The 21,793-nt window shown below is 43.1% G+C and overlaps 2 protein-coding genes across 2 annotated transcripts in view; one reads left to right on the top strand and one right to left on the bottom strand.

Annotated features, from left to right (window-relative positions):
* Positions 1-2,719: 2,719 nt before the first annotated feature.
* Positions 2,720-3,996, top strand: LOC137413000 (uncharacterized). Its single transcript, XM_068098362.2, has 2 exons — positions 2,720-2,930; positions 3,150-3,996. The coding sequence occupies exons 1-2, from the start codon at positions 2,740-2,742 to the stop codon at positions 3,718-3,720; spliced, it is 762 nt and encodes a 253-aa protein (XP_067954463.1). The 5' UTR covers positions 2,720-2,739; the 3' UTR covers positions 3,721-3,996.
* Positions 3,997-9,397: 5,401 nt separating this feature from the next.
* Positions 9,398-21,793, bottom strand: part of GPR155 (G protein-coupled receptor 155) — a 30,574-nt gene continuing 18,178 nt past the window's right edge. Inside the window, exons 11-16 of the mRNA XM_068122897.2 lie at positions 21,545-21,707; positions 18,563-18,711; positions 17,713-17,808; positions 15,293-15,357; positions 11,221-11,361; positions 9,398-10,947 (exon numbers count right to left, since the gene is read on the bottom strand). Coding sequence (XP_067978998.2) covers positions 10,776-10,947; positions 11,221-11,361; positions 15,293-15,357; positions 17,713-17,808; positions 18,563-18,711; positions 21,545-21,707 — 786 coding nt within the window. The 3' untranslated portion in view covers positions 9,398-10,775. The remainder of the gene's footprint in view (positions 10,948-11,220; positions 11,362-15,292; positions 15,358-17,712; positions 17,809-18,562; positions 18,712-21,544; positions 21,708-21,793) is intronic.

Below are 21,793 nucleotides of genomic sequence, written 5' to 3'. Positions count from 1 at the left end.
AGAAATATTTACAGTGGATGCAAAACCACAACAACGGAAGTGACGAATCCGTAACACGTGCCCAAGAGGGGTTTAGTGTGTCCCCTTATTCCAACCGTGATTTAAGCCAATGTAAGATCAATGTTAGAATTAGTCTGATTTAATCCTCCAGGGGTTCTCAAATAAACCCAAACATTGGCATGGCAAAAATGGCGGGAACTCTATATACACATGCAGCCTTAAAGGGGAACCCAAACGCTCAGACCAGCTTGACAAAAATCTTTCCCTTGATGCCCTACAAAATAGATGTCTTTTTCTGATTTGCAATTTATAAAGTCAGTAATTTTGCAGTTGAAGGTGGAAATCTTCTACTTGTTCACGATTAGCCGTGACGTCGCCCCATGAAGTCGACCGCCACTTCCCCGGTTTACGGGTTATATCGCAATACAATTGAACTCAAAACGGCGATTAAATACACCAGACACTTATCCTAACACTTGTCCTTAATACAGGTTCACGAAAACTACATGAAACATAAAAGGTATTAAAGGCCTTAAATTCTAACTCATGCCCCCTGTCATAATGAATTGTATGGAGTTTGGATACTTTTTGAGTACATGTTACTATACATGTTACAAGCCTGGTGTCGGGCTAGCGGCTAGGGTGCCAGCTTAGGATCCAAGGATCCTGGGTTCGAATCCCGGTCGATCGCTGAATTAACGCCAGGGGGGTTGACTCAGCCTGTCATCCTTCCGAGGTCGGCTAATTGAGTACCAGTTCACTGGTAATTCCCTGTGTGTCGTAAAAAGGCGACAAACAGGGTTGGCGGCAGGAAGGGCATCCGGCCATAAAACATTGCTTCAAAAAGGGGACCAAAAAAAACAAAAAACAACAACCACGGTCCCCGAAAAAGGCCAACCCCCGCTTTGCGGGGAAAAATGGCCTCTAAACGGTGGTTTTTTACTATACTGTACTGTCACATTGCAGGGGAAACAACAACAACAACCGCTAGGGGAGGTTCTAAGAGGGCTGATTAAACAAGCATTCAGAGTATTGCGCTGCAATACATGTCCCCTACCGGCAGTCTGTCGTCCGGAAAACTGTTGGGGAAATTACCAAAGTTCAAAGTGCCATAACTTTGTCAAAAATGATCGAAACGTCGTGAAGTTCGACTTGATCTGCAACTTATCATGAGGAAACCATGTACCAAGTTTGAAATCATTAGCATTCAGAGTTTAGAAAAAAAAAATTCCGGAAAACTGTTCTTTGCGTGACGGACGGACGGACAAACTGACAGACGGAGGGATGGAGTGCAAACCTATAGTCCCCTCCGGTGTACACTGGTAGGGGTCTAATAAGCCCGCAAGGTCGCTCCATGGAGCAGCCTGCACGTATTGCACTGTGTGAATTATATAATTACCAACTCACGGTCTGAGGTAACTCAGCTAAAAATTATCCAATTTGCACCAAATAAAGTTTATGAATGGTTGCACAGACCCCTACTTCTCACTAAAAGTGGAAACAGAATGTAAATTGGAGTTAAAACAAAGAATATGAACAGCTTTGACTTACTGCACTCCAAATTATAGTCGGGAAAACTGTTGGGGAAATTACCAAAGTTCAAAGTGCCATAACTTTGTCAAAAATGATCGAAACGTCGTGAAGTTCGAACTTGATCTGTAACTTATCATGAGGAAACCATGTACCAAGATTGAAATCATTAGCATTAAGAGTTTAGAAAAAAAAGTCCAGAAAACTGTTCTTTGCGTGACGGACTGACTGACAGACGGACGGAGGGACGGAGTGCAAACCTATAGTCCCCTCCGGTGTCCACCGGTAGGGGACTAATAAGAAGGAACTCGGAAGTGTCGCAGATTCCAATGTTGTGCGAACATAAATAAAAAAAATAATGCGTTTGCGCATGTGCAGTGTTTACAATGACAACCAAGTAAACAACATGGCTGTGCCCATCGCGCTGGCTATTCGAACTCTGTATTAAATCCTGTGTACACCTCTCCTTTCCTTTGCCATCTCGAGGTGCTGCATGACGTCATTGCAGGGCAACGAAGGGGTCCCGGAAATGACGCACGCTGAAAGGGAGTACTCAGTTTTCACTGCGCTTTCTTTCTTGTTTGTTACTTGCGAAAATCGAAGATTTTTCAAGTATATTGTTTGGTCTTGTGCGTTATTCTGTCTGTTTGTCTGTATGTCATTCACCTACATGTCACAATTTTCAATCGATCTTCACGAAACTTCACCAAATACTAGTTGTTCATAAGTAAGAAGCCTATTGTTTTTGGGGTCAAATGGCAAAGGTGGGCGGTCCGCTTCGAAAGTCCGCTTATCTGCTTATCCGCTGCAGCGGACTAACGTTTTCGAAGCGGATAAGCGAATCGGAACAACCCCCGGAAACCGAAACGGATAAGCGTAAGCGGACTACCGAAAAATTAAAGCGCATCGCGATTCGCCAAATCAGCTGTTAGCCTGAGCCGTTACTCTAGAATTGTGAACATTTATTTAAGTGAATAATAAGTGAAAACTGAATATTTTATTGGACGCTAGAGCGGCAATAACGTCAAGATGGAGAGATTTCTGACTCTCCAGCCCAGCGGCAGTGCCAGGGACAGGCACACGAGCGACGCAAACCAGCAGTCCCAGCACAGCGACATCCACAACCCGGCTGTCAACATGATGGGGGACGTGGAGGACAGTCAGGAGACCTGCGCCTTGACCCCTCAGCTCGCGCGCAGCGAGAGCAGGATGTCGCTGGACTCAATCGAGTCGGCTGAGATCAACGTGACAATGGACACAGACAATTCCAGCCTCAGCCAGAAGTGGAGGCACATCGCCCCCTTCTTCAAGGTCGTGGACAGCAAGGCCACGTGCACCAAGGCTGGCGGCTGGCGTCAGCCGTCCTGCGCCAGGAAGGGAACAAAGGGCTTTGACGGCAGGTTAGTTCTTATATTATTATTATATTTTATCGCAACGAGTTGAAAATTAATAAGTGCTTCTTTCTTCTTATATTATATTATTATTAAATGATTAAAAAATCCTTGCCGGTCTAATGATTCATTTGAAATGAATTAAAATCAGTTAAATGACATTTAATTTTTCAATTTACAAATCTGAAATTATTTGACATTTGTTTTATAACTTTTCTTTTACTTCAGGTTCAGCCACCTCTTCGTGGACATGGACCTTTTGATGGCCACGGCGCTGCACCCCCAGCACAAGCTCGCCACGGTCAGGGCCATCTGCAGGAGGCAGAACAACGACGCCATCTGCGACCTGGTGAGGGACAAGCTCATCAGGGACCTGCTCGCCCTCGTCCTGCCTGACGAGCACCTGGACCCTGCCCCCCAGCAGGGACCCCAGCCCGGCTCGAGCAGTACGGACTACCTGTTCGCCATGGAGGAGGGGCAGCAGGAGGAGAACCTCGAGGAGAAGATCAGGGAAGAGGTCAACAACTGGTCGAGGAAGCCGCTGAGGGGGAACCCGGGGCTCTCGCCCAATCTCTTCCCGCTCGAGTTCCGTGATGCTTGGGTAACTCTATTTCTCAGGCATAACACGCCGCTCCCGAGCTCTGCCTCGGTCGAGCGCGTGTTCAGCTACGGGTCGGACATCCTCAGGCCTAAGAGGTCGGCCCTGGCTGCACCGAACTTCGAGGCCCTCGTCTTCATGAAGGGCAACCTCCAAATCCTCAAGAAGGCCCACGAGGTGGAGGAGGAAGACGAGGACTAGTCAACAGACTGCTAGTCTGTTGACTAGTAGACTCTCTTGTCAAAGAAAGGACGGGCAAATTGATTTTTCTTTAATGTAACTTGCATATATTAAAATTATATTTAAATTAACTGTAGAGTAGAGTAGAGTCGAGTGGAAAACTTTATTTCAATAAATTTTGAATAAATTTTATTTAAATAAAAATGTATATTTTTTATCTTAAAAGCTTTGTTTGTCTTTGTAGTAGTTAGAAATGGCTATTTAGGCTTAAAAAGCATTAAATTCCCTTTAGAAACGTCAAAAATCGCTTTAAAAACGTCGAAGCGCTTTTAAAAAATCGAATCGAAGCGGATAAGCGGATAACCGGTAAGCGGACTAAGATTTTCGGCCGCTGAAGCGGATAAGCGAATCGGACTACACGGGCTGGCGGAGCGGATAAGCGGTAAGCGGACTTAAAATTTTCCGAATCGCGCCCACCTTTATCAAATGGTCAATAGGTCAACATGGGCCAAAGGTCACCAACTTTGTCAAATTTCTAATCCTCAATTTTCATCCATTTAACTTGAAATTTGAAGAACATTTGCAGATCCGGTCACTAAATTCAACCACCAAGTATTTTTGAGGTCAACATAGACCAAAAGTCAACATCGGCCAAGTATCTAAAATCCTCAATTTTCATCTATTTAACTTGAAATTTGAGGAGGATTTGCATATCTGGTCACTGAATTCAACCACCAGGTATTTTTGAGGTCAACATAGGCCAAAACGTCAACATAGGCCAATAGGTAAACAACATATAGGCCAAATTTCTAAAATCTTCAAATTTAATCTGGTTGAGTTGAAATTTTAAGAGGCTTTCCATACCAGGTCACTGAATTCAACTACCAATTATTTTTGAGGTCACCATAAGCCAACAAATTATTTTATGGATTTCACAAGTATCGTGCTATGCACAACATATTTTTTGTTTGTCCAGGCGATATCTCAGCCATTCTTTGAACTAGGAAGCTGAAATTTTGGCGCAATAGTGAGTAAGTGCTTTGGCAAAAACAAAATTTTTGTTTTTTGATTAATCAATTAATTGATAAGTGTTACGGATTCGTAACTTCTGTTATTGTGGTTTTCCTCCACTTGAAAGATTTCAGATTCTATGTACTATTATTGTCTTCCCAAGGTTTATTGTTTATGAACAGTTATTAAAAGTTAAAAAGGTTAACTTAAAATGATACAGGAAACCGAAGGAGAAGACTGAGGTGAAGAGGAAGAAGCAGCGTGAGCAAAGTCGGAGAGGACACATGATGTCAGCGCTCCGTAACGAGCAAGGTTTACCGACAGCCGCGAGGGGATTTTGAGTTCCTGGAAGGGACATCCGGCGATAAGAATATTCGCTGGAGCGGAGAAATCTGTGTAAACAGATTTGGGGCGCTGAGATTCCGATGAATCCTCGTCTTGTCGCATCGGCTCAAGCCAGAGCCGTCGGCCATCTTGAACCCCATGCTTCGGACACCTGTGAAGGTTTGCTTCGTGTCATCTTCACCCCCAACATCCTACCGCCTGTTGGGGATGGGTGTGTGCGACTGCTTCGTCTCCAATTACGTTGCGGTTTGTTGAGGGAGTGGTGAAGGTGCGCCTCTGGAGGGCACCGTTGTACAGTTTGGCGGGAAGAGCACCCTTGCCCACTGTACCCGCTTCGGATATCGACTGGAGAGCGAGATTCGGGCTTCGACCGGATTTCGTTCCATCGACCGCTGGAGCGAATCCCATTCGCCTTGGGAAAAGTCATAGAGACATTGAGGAGTGTCCTTTTCACTCGTTGGGAGCAGTGAGTTATTTGACTTTATATAAGAGATATATAGAGTGTACTCTTAATGGCCAATTGTTGTACCGTTATACCTGTGTGTGATTTATAATACAAGTTGTTCATTTATAATCATTGGTGTGGTTTCATGATTGATTTTCACCACAGGGTAACATATTTTTCTGCCGGGGTTCCTCTCGGGTTCGGAGGTTACCGAGACCAGGAGATTGTAGAGGACCCCGTAACATAAGTTACTTAATTATTATCGATTAATTAAGTACTTATTTATTTCCTTTCTCTTTTGGGCATTACCACAGGCACCTTTTTAGCTGGGAAGCTGATATTTGGACACAACAATGACCAACTGATTTGGCTGTAAAGGCTTCTTTTTTTTAAATTTATTGATTAATCAATTAATCGATTAATTATTCGATTAATGACGCTTAATGTTCTTTAAAGTTACAGATACGGATGAAATGGTGGTGGTTCAGGTATTCTATTTGCCAATTGATTAATTATTTAATTATTTTATGATTCTCATTTATTTATTTTCTTTCTCATCTGAGCAATATCTCAGACACCTCACTAGGAGGCTAATATTATTTGGACATGACAGTGACCAAGTGATGTGGCTACATAGGATATTTTTGATTTATTGATTCATCAATTATTTATTTATTGATTAAATCAATTAATTATTTAACTTTTTCGATTAATGACATTTAATTTTCAAAAGGTTACAGCTTCGGATGAAGCCCTGGTGGTTTAGGTATACTATTAGCCAATTGATTAATAAAATATTTTATGATTATTGGTTATTGACTTTAATTTAAATTAATCAATCAATTATTGGACACCTCTCCCTCCCGATACAGTCTCGATGCACTGCATGGCGGTATTGCCGAAGGTGCCCCGGCATGGGGACGGGGAACTTTGAATGTATCTGTACTTGTTTTTAACCTAGTCAGCCAAGATTTCCAAGAAGCAACCACTTATAGTCAGGTTCACTATGTCAATAAATTATATTTCGTTCAAAATCATGGTAGATTAGCAAACCTATACATTTTTGGAAAGGTTATAGCATAAGGAAACTAAAAATCAATGTTTACATTTGGAGAGATACCTGTATGGCGGCCATTTTGGATTTTCAAAATGGCCACTGTAAAATACATATTTTGTTCTATTTCTGCCTCTAATTACCCTAAAAACTTTTTAAAATATACTAAACCTATATTTTCAGGGACAAGGAATCCAATGAAAATATCAAATTAGTGCTATGGGGAATGGTAAGACACGAATCAAAGGTTTTGAATTGCAAAATACTGTCTTTATATTCGCGATAAGTTGCATAATCAAATACATGTTATCATTTTGTACAGGCAGTTAATAACATCAAAATGTGTCACAATAATTCATATCACCAAACAAACACAAGCAGTCAGCAAAATCATATATACAAATGCAGTCAGTATAACTTCACATCGACACAGGCAGTCAATGACAAAATTTACACAGGCAGTCAATGGCATCAAACATACACGATTACAGAATATGCCATTTAGAGTTCGTCATCACTGTCCTGTGTGTCGTATCCGACAATATAGTCCGCATCGTTTTCACAGTCCGTTCCACACAAGCAAAGGTCGGTCAAATTGATTGGCAAGTCGAATGGTCGATCGAATCGAATTCGATGAATCGAATCGAATCGATCGAATTGGTCGAACGAAACGATTGGTCGAATGGGTCGAATGGAATTGGTCGATTGGTCGAATTGGTCGGAATTGGCAAATGTAAACATTGATTTTCAGATTTTCCATGTAATAACGTTTCCAAAAATGTATAGGTTTGCTCATCTACCATGATTTTGAACGAAAAAACATAGTGAACCTGACTATTAAGAGGTTTCATAGAACCACAGTTGAGCGACAAATCTTTAAAAAAATAAAATAAAGGAAGATGCAGCTGGCTTGCAATATTACTCCTCAATATCGTTACGTTTGTGGGGGGTAGGCATGAAATACCTTATGAAAGTTCAGAATGTGTAGATTAGAATGCTCCATATGCCACGAAGGAGCCATCTCAATGTACATAGGCCGTCTGTCCAGGTAAGAGTGTTTGCATGTTGCCATTAGGGACGTGGCTTTGTGTTAAAAAAAAAAATTTTTTTTTGGTATACAAGATCGAGGCTCGTGTAAGAGCTAACATCAATTGCAAAAAAAACAAACGGACACACAAAACATACAATAAAGGGAGCGGGAGACAAGATGGGAAGAGAGAGGGAAGCACACAAGTATAACAGCAGAGAACAGGGACAACGGAAGATCTGTGAGAGGGAGAGGGTTTGGGGGGAGGAGGCTTAGGAAGGTGGGGGGGGGGGGGTGGGAGAGGTATAAAACACATGGACTCTGCTAGAACTTCCAGGAAAGAAGTCGGTATTTCAAAAAAAGTGGATCTGGGGTGAATTAATGGGGGTAGAAGAGATCAAGGTTTTGGATGAGGGCAAATAAGAGATGGTGGTGAACAGCTGTTTTAAAGACGTGGAGGGAGGAGTGGGATTGAAGAGAGTGAGGGAGTTTGTTCCAGAGGCAGGAGTAAATGCTTCCTCTCCTGTCCCCCATTCCACCCCATGCGCCCTCTCCTGCCTCCCATTCCTCCTCTCCTGCCCCCCATTCCTCCTCTCCTACCCCCCATTCCTCCTCTCCTGCCCCCATTCCTCCTCTACTGCCCCCCATTCCGCCCTTTGCTTCCTGTCCTACCACCCAATTCGTCCCACACCCACTGACTGTTTGTCGAAAACTCCCTCTATCTTGGCTTTCAACTTTGTTGTTGTTTCCCTCCTCTCTCAACTGTTCTTTTTGTCCTGATGTGTTCAGTGTCGTAATATGAGTGAACTCTTACACGAGCCTCGACTTTGTATACAAAAAAAAAAAAGAAAAAAAAAAAGAGGAATTAAAGAGTAAAGCTGAGCAGAGAGTTTTGATTTTGGCAGTTTAACCATAAGAGGGTTGCTGGCAGATATTGTGGGACCTGTCGGAATATTTGGGGGACAGAGCACAGAGAGAGCTGGGGGAGCAAGGCCGGAGAGGAGTCGGTAGAAGACAGAAAGACCACCAACCTGCCTGCGGTGAGTGAGTGAAAGGCCCTCGGAGTTACCTTCATCGCGGGAGATTCCAATGATTCTGAAAGCTTTGGTTTCAACAGTGTGAAGCCGAGCTGGGTGTGAGACATGAGCACCAGCCCAGAGGGGGGAACAGTATTCCATTGAGCTGCGGATGAAAGCCTTGAATGTGGTGAGGAGCTCAGGTGTGCCAAGGAAGGACTTCGCACGACGGAGGATGCCCAGTCGGCGACTGGCTTTGGAGTCCAGGTTGGAAATGTGGTTTTCCCAAGAAAGATCATGGCAGATAGTGAGACCCAAAAGTTTGAGTGACAGAACTTCTTGGAGAGGATTGTTGAGAAAGTAGATGGTAAGGTTGTCCAGTCGGTCTTTTCTGAGAGACATAGTAAGAGGTGAGATTTGTCAGGATTTAAAGATATGTTCCACTTGTTTGACAAGTAAATTAATTCTCGGGCTTAAAGATTAATTCCAGTGTGTAATTTGCCTCCTGTGGTCTTCCCTTCGGTTTTATTACATGCGGCCAGCCAGGAAATCGAGGGCTGAGTAAAACCACAACAGCGATGTAATGGGTTCACTAGCTCACCACACCACCAGGTCTGATAGAAACAGCATTTGCCGATCGACAAGGGAACAACGTCATCTGAACATTCCTGAACAGAGATTAAACTCATCCCTCCCCCCCCCCCCCCCCCCCAATCATAGAATCAAGTCAGCACCCTAAAGCCAACACCAGGCCTACAACGCAATGTAACAGTAAACAATAAATTTAGATGAAAGAACAGTTATGGTAGTGGAACAGTTTATTTTGAGGTTAAGATAAACAACATCAAAAAAAGGAAAGCCAGGAAAATGATCCAAATATTAATGACCATTTTCTTTTGCCTTCAGCAAATATTCAACACCCATTAAGATGGTAAAATTCAGCACATCGAGAGGAGATGCACTGCTTTTGACGCGACAAAAACAGGCAGTCTCTCCTAGTGATGTTAAAGCGGAAATCCTTTTACGAGATATACCACAACCTTGGGAAAAGCTTTGAGCACACATTCCATAAGGGGCATCCATACCAAAAAAACTTTGCAAGTCCCTGAGAATATTTCAAGTTGGAAAAATGAAAAATCAGAAAATGTTTGTATTGCATTTACCTACTCGAGAAAGAACACTTGTTAATCCCGTTTTAAAATCAAGAATAACAAAATCCCTGCAAACACTTCCACAAGACCTTTTGCTGGTAGTGTAGATCCATTTGGCAACCCTTTCTTCAAACGAAGACATTGCAGTGATGTCACGAATAACACACAGATCCAATGCAAATGCTGATGGAACACAAAAAATATTTCTGAGAAATATATTTACCCAAGAAAAAAAAAGAAGGATTAAAAAGCATAAATATATTTTGATTCTGGCCTTGACAATGCAATTGAACTCTTATCATTCGTCAAATGTCTCTATGAATAGTCCATGGACGAAGTGAATTATCACAATACTGATTGAAACGTAAATATTCACAATGGATTTTTATAAACCAACTCCAGTAACACGTGGAAGACATATATGCTTCTGTGACAGTTTGGGCATCAATGCCCAAACATTTTCATCAAAGGGCTGACCTTTGAAACCCTCATCGAGGATTTTAGCAACCATGAAAAGGCAGTCACAAGGATTCCAGACCCTGTGTTCTTACAAAATAAACTGGATCAAGTCCTGGGTTAAACCCACAATCGCATTTTCACCATTAGAGCAATGAGAGAAGGACGTGTCCCAACAGTACAATCTAGGCTTGATGGACGGTCCACCAGTAAATATAGACACCTACAGTGTCCACCAGTAAATGTAGACACCTATAGTGTCCACCAGTAAATGTAGACACCTACAGTGTCCACCAGTAAATGTAGACACCTACAGTGTCCACCAGTAAATGGAGACACCTATAGTGTCCACCAGTAAATGTAGGCACCTATAGTGTCCACCAGTAAATGTAGACACCTATAGTGTCCACCAGTAAATGGAGACACCTATAGTGTCCACCAGTAAATGTAGACACCTACAGTGTCCACCAGTAAATGTAGGCACCTATAGTGTCCACCAGTAAATGGAGACACCTATAGTGTCCACCAGTAAATGTAGGCACCTATAGTGTCCACCAGTAAATGTAGACACCTACAGTGTCCACCAATAAATGTGTAACCCATCTCGAAAATTTGAGCTGTGACCCGCCAGTAGGTTGCTTCTCTGTAGCCGCTCTGCATAGCTTGTGGCACTAGTTCTGTCGGACGAGAGACCAGATGCTACAAGCCAGTCCACCAGTTCTTGTCCCCGAAATTGACCTGGCCTGAGGGAACATACAGAAAGTAAGATGAATGCAAAATGCACATACATTCATATGCACAGTTAAATCTGGAAAAAAAAGGTAGCCAACGAAATTGTGAGAAAAAAAAAAAAAAAAACACACAACCAACCACAAACACACACACACGCACACGCGCACGCACACACACACACACACACACACACACACACACACACACACACACACACACACACACACACACACACACACACACACACACGGTTAAATTCACCAGTTCCTCAGAACAGTCCAAACCTGTTGTGTGGAGCTAAGTCTTGCCGACAGTGTGATAAGTGATACTTCTCAAACTGAATACGTGTTGACAACGTTGCTCGATCAGGGTTTCCTCCATGACTGTCCCATAAGATACCACATCGACCCAAAAATCTGCACACACTACACGATAAAAAAGGCACCACTGCCCTGTTATCGATGTAAACTCAGACCAAAATGACTTTATTCCAACAGCAGAAATGTTAAGGAAACGGATTTATTCAACTAATCGTTCAACAGATTAAAAATTTGATTTAATGGAAAAAAAAGAAAGAAGGAAAGAAAAGAAGAAGACGTGGTCCTCTGGAATCAACTCAAAGAACAGCACACCACAATTACAGCATATATTACCAATTTACAAGGTAATAAATCCCGATGTGGAGATCGGTTTCTGAGGTTTGGGACATGGAATGTAGGGACAATGACAGGGAGATCAGGAGAAGTGGTGGAAGTATTGGTCAGAAGAAGAGTGGACATATGTTGTGTGCAGGAGACGAGATGAAAGGGAAGTGGTGTGAGAATGGTGAAGGGCAGGCAGGGACAGAAATACAAGTTTGTGTGGCAAGGGTGCCCAGAGGGCGTGAATGGTGTTGGTGTCCTGTTTTCTGAGGAGTTTGTAGACAGTGTGGTGAGTGTGACTAGAGTGAGTGAAAGGTTGATGATGGTGAAAATGATGATTGGAAAGCTCTTGGTGAACGTCATCTCGGGATATGCTCCGCAGGTTGGTCTGAGCGATGAAGAGAAGGGCAAATTCTGGTGTGCGATAGAGAAGCTGATGGAAAACGTGAAAGATGAGGAAGTTGTTGTGGTAGGAGGAGACCTAAATGGACATGTGGGAAGGAGTATGGACGGTTTTGAGGGAATTCATGGGGGTTATGGATATGGTGTGAGAAATGGAGAAGGTGAAAGGATTTTGGAGTTTGCTGATGGAGCTGATTTGTTGATTTGTAATACTCAGTTCCAGAAAGAGGATAATAAGCTTGTTACATACACGTCAGGTGGGTCGACGACAACCGTTGACTACCTGCTGGTGCGTAGGCAAGATAGGGGGCACCTACGGGACACAAACGTGATCCCGGGGGAGGAGGCTGTTTCACAGCACCACTTGGTTGTCTGCGACATAAGGGTGAAAGGTGCAAGGAGAGCTCGGCGGGTGAAGTACCAACCGAGAATGAAGGTGTGGAGGTTGAAAGAGGTGACAGTAAGGGAGGCATTAAAAGAGAGGCCAAGTATGGTAGAGGATGATGTGGTTGAGCTTGAAAGTGGTTGGATGTCGATGAAAGATAGTCTGTTGGGAGCCGTTGGTGAGGTATGTGGATGGACAAAAGGACCACCGAGGCACTCAGAAACATGGTGGTGGGATGATGAAGTTGGAAAGAAGATTGACGTGAAGAGGATGAAGTTCAAGGAGTGGCAGAAGGGGAAGGACATGGGGGCAGAAAAGGCAGAGCATGAAAGTTATAAGGCTGCAAAGAAAGAGGTAGCAAAGGCACAGGAGGCATGTAGGAAAATGTCCGGAGAACGCTTGGATTTGGAAGAGGGTCAGAGAGCGGTATTCAGGATTGCAAAGCAGATAGTGAAAGATGTGTGATGTGATGGGGGTGAGTTGCTTGAAGGATGAAGTGAGACAAATCGTTGTGGACCCAGATGGAATTAAAGGATGATGGAAGATATATATGGAAATACTGTTGAATGCAGAGAATGAATGGGATCGCAACATAGAGAGTAACCCAGTTTTCGGACCGGCAGAGAAGATAACCGAGAAGGAAGTTGAGAAAGCGATAAAAGCAATGAAGAGGAGAAAAGCGGGAGGGCCGACGGGAGTTGTGGGAGATATGTTGAAGGCAGCAGGAAGTTGGGGTGTGAAGAGAATGACAGAGATCTGTAATCTGGTGGTGAAAGAAGGCCGTATTCCAGTGGATTGGGAACTGAGTACCGTCGTCCCTCTATAAAGGGGAAAGGTGACCCTCTGGACTGTGGCTCGTATCGAGCGATAAAGTTATTGGAGCATATAATGAAGGTATTGGAAAGGGTGTTGGAGAGGAGGATAAGGAAGAAAGTGAAGATCGACGAAATGCAGTTTGGATTTATGCCAGGAAAAGGAACGTGTGGAAGTGGCCGCGTGCTGTGTGCAGGAAGGGTGTCGGAGTGAACTCCATTCAATGGACAATGTGCGCTGATTGGATTCATCAAAAATGTAGTGGTTTGAGAGGGTCATTAACCAGTGTGGCAGCTACATTCAAGTGTAAGGTGTGCACAGAGGGAGCTGCAGATGGAGGGAATGTTGAGTTGGATCTTTATTTTTATTTTATTTTTTTAAAATACTGAATCGAGGCTCGTGAAAAGGCTAACATTTATTTCACAAACAAATCAACCAGATAAACAAAATATACAAAAAGAGGGAGCGGAAGACAAGATGGGGAGAGAAGGGGAAGCACACAAACATAACATTTGACAGCTGGGAGATGTGTGGGAGGGAGAGGGCTTTGGGGGAGGAGGCGTGGGAAGGGGGGGGGGGGGGGGTGGGAGAAGTATAAAACATAAGGCCACCAAGGATTTCCCGGACAGGAGTTGGTATTTCAAAAAAGTGGATTTGGGGTGAAATTAGCGGGGGTAGAAAAGATCAAGGTTTTGGATGGGGCAAGATAAGAGATGGTGGTGAACAGCTGTTTTAAAGACCTGGAGGGTGGAGTGGGATTGAAGAGAGTGAGGGAGTTTGTTCCAGAGGCGGGAGAAAAGAGGAAATTAAGGAGTGAAGGTGAGCAGAGAGTCTTGATTTTGGCAGTTTAACCATAAGAGGGTTTGGAGACGGAGAAGAGGAGGGGAGTGCCATTAAGCTTCCCCATCTTGGAGACGACGTGAAGCTGGATGGTGTGAAAACATTTTGTTACCTAGGAGACATGCTGAATGGAGAAGGTGGATCAGACTCGGCAACGGTTGCTCGAGTGAGATGTGCATGGAAGACGTTTCGGGAACTGAGTGGCGTGCTGACGAGGAGGGGAGTGTCGTTGAAGCTGAAGGGAAAGGTGCATGCTGCATGTGTGAGAAGTGTTATGATTTATGGGAGCGAGACATGGGTAATGAACGTAGAGCAGCAACTAAGGCTGTAAAGGGTGGAAATGCGAATGGTTTGGTGGATGTGTGGAGTATCGTTGAGAGAGAGGAAGACAAATGATGAATTGCGAAAGATGATGGGAATAGAGCCTGTGATTGATGCTGTGAAGAGAAACAGGTTGAGATGGTTTGGTCATGTGTTGAGGAAGGATGAAAGTGACTGGTTGAGAAGAGTGATGGAAATGAATGTAGAAGGAAGTAGAGGACGGGGAAGACCGAGAAAGACTTGGCTAAAGGTGGTGGAAGAAGAAATGTGGGCAAGGGGGTTAACCAGGGGAGATGCAGAAAATAGGGCAAAATGGAGAAGATTGTCATGGGGGGCGTGAGACTAACCCCCGCTCTTGCAGGGAAAATGGCCTTAAAATGCCTGTTGTTGTATACATCCAAGATCGGTCTGAACATATTTTTGGAAATTGCGACGACGTGATGGGAAATTGAAATGAAAATTCTTGCCAATAAAATTGGAACATGGTATGTTTTTTTTTTTGCACTGTTTTAATGTCAATGCATTCCCTAAATAGTTAAAGGTCTGTTATGAGGCCAACATTCAAGAGAGCACACGACACAGAGCCAAAGATACCGCCAACCTCAACCCAGCTAAGGACCCAGTCCCAATAAGCCCAGAAACGATTTTTTCCTGATGCCCACTATCCTCACCTCTCCAGTACCAGGCACCATTTCAATGATATGCTGATTATGGCCAGCGAGCCAGAAATACATGTATGGATCGATTCCATTCATGGGGGAGTGGGAAATGCCAAAAAACCTTTTAAAAATTAAATGCAGGCTGTGGTGAGCAGTGTAGCAATCGACATTGCCATTAAGCTGTGTGTCGTTCTGTGAATCTCTCAGATTGCAATAAAGACAAAAGTTGCACTACAACTTCATATATATATTTAAGAAAATGAAATGCATGCAGATTACTAATGTGGTGCCTTACTTGGTATAGAGTGGGTCAATGATAACCTGGTTGTCCAGACCAAAGAAGCAGAAGGAGATAACTCCCTGTGGATAAGAAAAAAGGATAGGACCAAAATGGGGAAGGAGGCATGGATATTAAACTTAACCAGGAACAAATAATTATCTTAGAGCTTCTGGTATTTATTTATTTTTTTGTATACATGATGCAACAACAAACATTGTTACATTCAAGGGGGGGGCAGGAGAAGGGGTAGATTTACAATAAGACCTTAGTACATTTTACAATGATGGTAAGAATTTAGTAAACTTTCCCTGTATCAAGGTCAGTGTTGAGTGCAAAGTTGCCCTTCGTACTACCGCTGAGAGGAGGGTGCTGTCCAATTCAGTAGTTGGATAGAAGAACAACATCTCGCCGCATGATCTCCATAGCTCGAAACCAGTTGGGGTCCAGGTAAGGTAATGGTGTCATGGCGGTGTCACGAAGCCTCAACAACCAGGCTGAGGGATGGTACTAGTGATTGGCTGCATCCTTATTGGGTATCAGGGCATTGGGTATCAGGGCCTCAGCGGCTTGGTGAGTGGGAAAGACTGTGGCAATGGCTTCTGGCCGTTGGCTCGCCACTACGGGCAGCGCTAGACTACCCCGTCCGAGAGTCGTGGAAGCTGGGCGGGGTGTGGAGAACTAATAAAAGCCGAGGCAGAAAACGGCTAGTCCTCTCTCACTTGCTGCCCTCTTCCTAGCTGCACTGCTGCTGCACCCGCTTTACTCACCCACGTCTCATTGGATGCCTTCCCCACCTTCCCCACCCCATGCACATGCACATGCCATCGAATCCCTCAGGGAGAAGGAGGACTCAGAACTGCATGCCAACAGCACCTGTTCCCTGCCCAGGATGCAATAACCTTAAAACTCAACCGAGACATTTAGACATTTAGTATGTGATGCCTGGACATTTGGATCAATCTCTATATGTCCAAGTTATTTATTGTAAATACCTGCCCTTTTGTCTGTTCTCCCAAGATTTTTTTTACAGTACGTTTGTGTTCTGTCTCGTCGAATAAACTATTTATATTTTATAAAAGACAAGTCTGCCTCGCCTCGGATCTGCTTTACTCACAAAACATCTTGGTCCATTGGACTTTCCCTGGTTGGGAGGATTTTGTTGAGTTAAGTTCATCAAGGGGGATTATCATAATCTGATAATTACTTGCGCCTTCAGTGGTTGCCGAAGGCGGTGCAATAGAATCACTCGCTATCAGATTGACCTACCAATTGGTGGCCAACCCTAAAAAGTGAGCCATACACACAACAATATATAAACTTCAAAATCAGCATCATGTTCACGAGTACATTACCCACTTCATAAATATACCTGTTGCACCATTTTTTGCATTACTATGAAATTGAGCAAAGGATGATAACGGTCAAGTATAAAGCGGCTACGTCTCGCATTAAAAATGAGTTGCCCAAGGAGGCTATTGTACCACTTGATAAGTACCAAGTTAACCAGAGGATGTGCTTGTAAGAAAACAAGTGATCACAGGCAGAGAGTTGGTGGTACAGAAACTTAAGTTGCCGTTCCCAGCATCATCACTTAAAGATTGCTCGGGCTGCACATCATGCCATTTGATTGCTTCCGTTGAAGGTATCGATAACACTGGTCGACAAAATCGAACCTTTTTATCTCATGAAAGATTTAAACACACTTTTCTGGAGCAGTATTGCATGCAGATTCCAAATCCGTTTTTCGTTTTCCTCGAGCATGTGTAGTTTTAGTGTTGAAACTGATCAAATTTGAAAGGTTATTGCCTTACAACTCAAAAACCCATCAGATATGACACAGTTGGAACCGTTTATTTGATGGAGCAGCCTTGTGAGCATGACAAAGTCTGAAGCCTTAGTCTAGTGTCAGGTGTGCTTTTATCTTTATTTACAAGACATCATACGGATGTAAATGAACACTCGTTTTACTCTGCGAGCATTGCACATCACGTGCGGCGAATTTCACCTACCTGCGCCTTTATTTCACCTACCTGCGCTTTTATTTCACCTACCTGCGTATTTATTGATATAAAAATTTTTTAAAAACGCTTCTGTACACCGCCCTTGAGGCTCGGTTTGCAAGCCACCGTCTAAAATTCCAATAGAAGAGACATAATTACTTTATTAATGGAAAATGTTTCTCGAGTTTGTTTTATCCTCAAAAAATAGACCGTAGTGAAAGCACATTCCTGTTAAAAGATTGGCCTTTAAAACCTACCCTTATGAAAGGGGGACAGACATCTGTACAAACACACAAACCGACAATGTGTTTTATATGGTAGATAAGGCAATAACCTTTCAAATATCACGAAAACCTTGACATGCTAAAGGAAAACCAAAAGCATATTTAGAATCAGCGTCCGAAAAGCTATCTAGCCCCCCTATAATTCAAATACCTGTCCAAAAGTGAGCGCAACACAAGTGAGCTTCAAAATGATGAAAGGAGTGCTTGGCTTCATCCTCAGCAGCCACCAAACTGCCAAAGTGGCATTCTACAGGGAACAAAGCATGAGTTTATCAAACTTTGTCAACTTCATCTAGGGTGTATGCTCCTCCACCCCCCTTCCATTTTATCAGACACCTCAAGACTCTGTTGGAGGTGTCATCACTCTCTGCTATGAAATTATTTATATGATGGTCTAATTAATAATAAAAGCTCTCAACATTATTTGCATCTCTCACGATGAGGCTGAAGCACAAGCTCTGCTACTGTGATACAACAGACAGGTCGGCAGTTTGTCTGACTTCATTACCAACACCTCTGAGTTCCCCAAGCTCTCTCAGTCCTCTGACCATCCCCAGCAACTCCAGGATGCACCTGTTCTTCCAGTAACCCCTTCCTGGTTAAACTCTCACAATATAGGCTTTCTGCTCGTCTGTTCCTCTTTTCTCCCCTTTGTGGAACTTGCCTTACACTGAAACCGTTTGATTGCACTCTTCTCTCAAGGTATTCAAGTAAGTAATGTACTACTAACTCTTGGATTCCCTTACAAGGAAATGTATCTATCCCTTACAAGGAATATCCTTTTTAATGCCGAGTGTCAAGCAAGGAAGCAGCATGTACTATTTTAAAGTCTTTGGTAGGATTCAGCCTGGGTTAGAACCAACGACCCCTCTCAGACTCCGAGAGAACGCTCTATAGCCATTAAGCCACAGAGGCTAGTAAAAACGAAAATGTACAAATGTTAACCCTGGAGACTCGGTAAGAATAAACAATGGCATGTTTCCCCCCATGTAGCTCAATACCAAAGTCATGGAGATTGTAAGGACGCAGGTGAACAGGAAATGTCCATTGTAAGATTGATCTCGAGCCCACCGGCAGCACGCAACGCTCTGAGGTGATGACTCATCATGATCATGTGTTAAAGGTTGACCATCCTCAGGTAGACATAATTCTGAATAAAGCACAACAGACAACACAACATTAGATAGTGGAAGTGCATGGCCATATCATCATTGACGCTGTCAGTATTAAAATTCTATGCTGAACATGTATAATCCTCCATGTTCTTAGCTTTTCTGCTTTCTAATGAATTCTTATACAGCTTTCTGATTGAGACGTTCCTCTCAAAATTTTATACTTTCAAGTGAGACAAAGACAAAGTTTTTTTTTTTCTACATATACACAAAGACATGCAGATGCACACACACACGTGTAATAATATGAGTTCTCTTGCAAGGAACATTGACGCAGGAGGAAGACATTAGGCCCCTCAACGCCTACTCTATTATTATCTACTTATGGTCGTTTGTCCATGCTCTACCCTTTGTAAATGCTGAGCATCAAGCAAGAAAGCAGCATGTACCATTTTTATAGTCTCTGCTATGACTCAGCCAGGATTTAAACCATCGACCTCCCAGACTGAGAGAAGACCCTCTAACTATTATGCCTCTGAGGTTGGTTAAATGTACTTGTCGGAAGAACTAGAACACCACTCTTCGATGTCACGACATCGACCGATACGCCTCCGTCCACATCATTACATCATGATAATACTTGCACCAAGTTTGATATAAATCCATTCAGCTGCTCTCAAGTTATCACATTTTTACCTGACGACGGCTGACATGACCTCTGACCTTCGACCTCGGGACCCCAAAATCTAATGAGTTAATCTTTATATCATTATACATATCTGTACCAAGTTTGAATTAGATCACTTCAGCAGTTCTCAAGTTATAGACCTATTACAGACTTTGACCTTTAACGTCTTGACCCCAAAATCTAATCAGTTCATCTTTACCTCATTATACATACCCACACCAGGTTTGACTAACATTCCTCCAGCCGTTCTCAAGTTAGCGCAGTAACGAAAACCTATCACGGACGGACGGACGGACAACCTGAAAACATAATGCCTCCAGTGACTTCATCGGCGGAGGCATTAAAAAGTATTTCAACATTGAACTATTATTTTTACATGTTCTACAATAAAAAACCTCCACATCAACCCTGACCTGCCATTGTCACAAATAATATTTTAAAACACAAGGAAAATAATCAAGTTTGTCCAAAAATAAAGAAGCAAGGTTTTAATAAAAATTGGTTCCATCTGAGAAGAAATAACTTTTAAGCGTTCCTGTTCAGTCCATGACGTTTTTCTTTGGAACCCTCTCGTGCAAACTTTCCGCATCATGGAGTGAGCATGTGTTTGTTGAGCACAGAAAGAGCGGATAACAGGGCACAGGTAATGAATAGGCAATGCCAATAATGAGAAGCTTATTTATCACGTAATATCACAATAATCTGTTACCACATCAAATGCATGTCTGCATGCTGCAACTTCCAAGGGCTAAGCAAGAAGAATAGTATATTTCCAGGATAATGAAAGCCCAATTAATGTGATAATCAGGAATTTGGTTTAAGATTTTAAAATAAAACCTGCATTCTAGTGGACATGAATCAACATCCTGTACTAATGTCATGGGCATGAACTAATGTCATTCTTTGGTGGAAAGCGCAGTGGAAGGGAGGAGTGAAGTACAAATATACACAGTTGAACACAATATCTCAAAAAGATGTGGATGGATTCGGACGAAACAAGGTGGATGAGTTGGTTAGGTGACAACAAGCCGATTCCATTTTCATTCAGGTCCAATCCAGAGTGATAACACATTATTGTCTCTGATCATATTCTGGTTCATTGTGATTGCGGCTTGGACAAACATCGAGTGTTGTTTTTTTTGCCAGTCAGTTGCCGTTCAAAATACCGTCCAACGGTATTTCGGCAATACCGTTGTATTAAAGGAAGCAGTTGCAAAATCCAGTCTGTCTGCACGTGACTTTCTTGTGTAACGGTTGGCATGTGCTGGTGAAATTAGAGCTATCCTTGACTCGGAGGACACTTTAACAGAAACAAGTACACTCACTCATTTAGTTCCTATTATTTTACAGTTCCTATTAGCCTGGTGTTGGCTTCACAGTTAAAGTGGCTGGCTTAAGATCTTAGGGTCTTGAGTTTGAGTCCCTGTCATGCCATTAAATAACACTAGGTTGGTTAACTCAGCTTGTCAACCTTCCGAGATTGGCAAAAGGAGTACGAGCTTACTAGAAACAGGAGGCAATGCATCGGTGGCACAGCCTTGCTCTCTGCAATGATGCAACCAGCAGCCAAAGGCTGCATACGAAACTACTCCTGTTAGTTTACAAGGGAAAAATAGGGCAACAACGACAAATACATACAGGGAGGGAGACTCCTCCGATCCTCCCCAGCAATTTGAGGATCGATACGTTCTTCCAGTAACCCCCTCCTGATCAAACGTCTAAAATCCAGGCTGGCCGCACACCTCAACTCCTTTGTTCCTTGCTTCTACCTTCGATAGAACAGGAAAGAGGCTGTAATTTCCTAATCTTCCTTCAAATGCTTCAAGCAAGCAAGGCACCCCTAACTGTCATTCTCCTTCCCAACCATTGATCTTTTCCACCCCCATTAAACCTTCCTAAGCCAATCATCTTACTTCCTGGTTTCACTGTTCTCCTCTCCACCCCTCTCCACCCCCTCCCCCCACACAACCCTTTCTCTCCTCCTCTTTCAACCCTCTCCCCCTTCCTGTTTGTTTATTCCCTTGACGGATGTACTCGATTATTGACGATAACCCCACACATATCAATTTAACGTTGCTCCTCCATGAGTATAAAAAATATTCTCGTATTAATTTGAATAAAAGAATACAAATAAAAAGGACACAACTCTGTAGCATGGAAGAGTTTTTTTTATGATAACTCACCAGATTGTATCTCATAACACTCGTTTTCCAGCCTCGGCTCTTCCTCAAATGGTTGTTGCTGTAGCCTGCACTGGAGGCTCCTGCCACTGGATTGTGTGAACCAAGTGAGGCACGTCACACTTGAAATGACACTCAAGCACAAAAATAACAACGTCAGTGCCACCTGGAAGTAGGACAAAGATTATCATTATTCGCCAAAGGGTTTTTGCAAGCTATAAATTCAATATAATACAACACTGCTATACAATC

Source organism: Myxine glutinosa, chromosome 7 (genome assembly GCF_964187855.1).
Source record: "Myxine glutinosa chromosome 7, kmMyxGlut1.1, whole genome shotgun sequence".
Taxonomy (NCBI): Eukaryota; Metazoa; Chordata; class Myxini; order Myxiniformes; family Myxinidae; genus Myxine; species Myxine glutinosa.
This window is presented reverse-complemented; position numbering and strand designations above follow the sequence as displayed.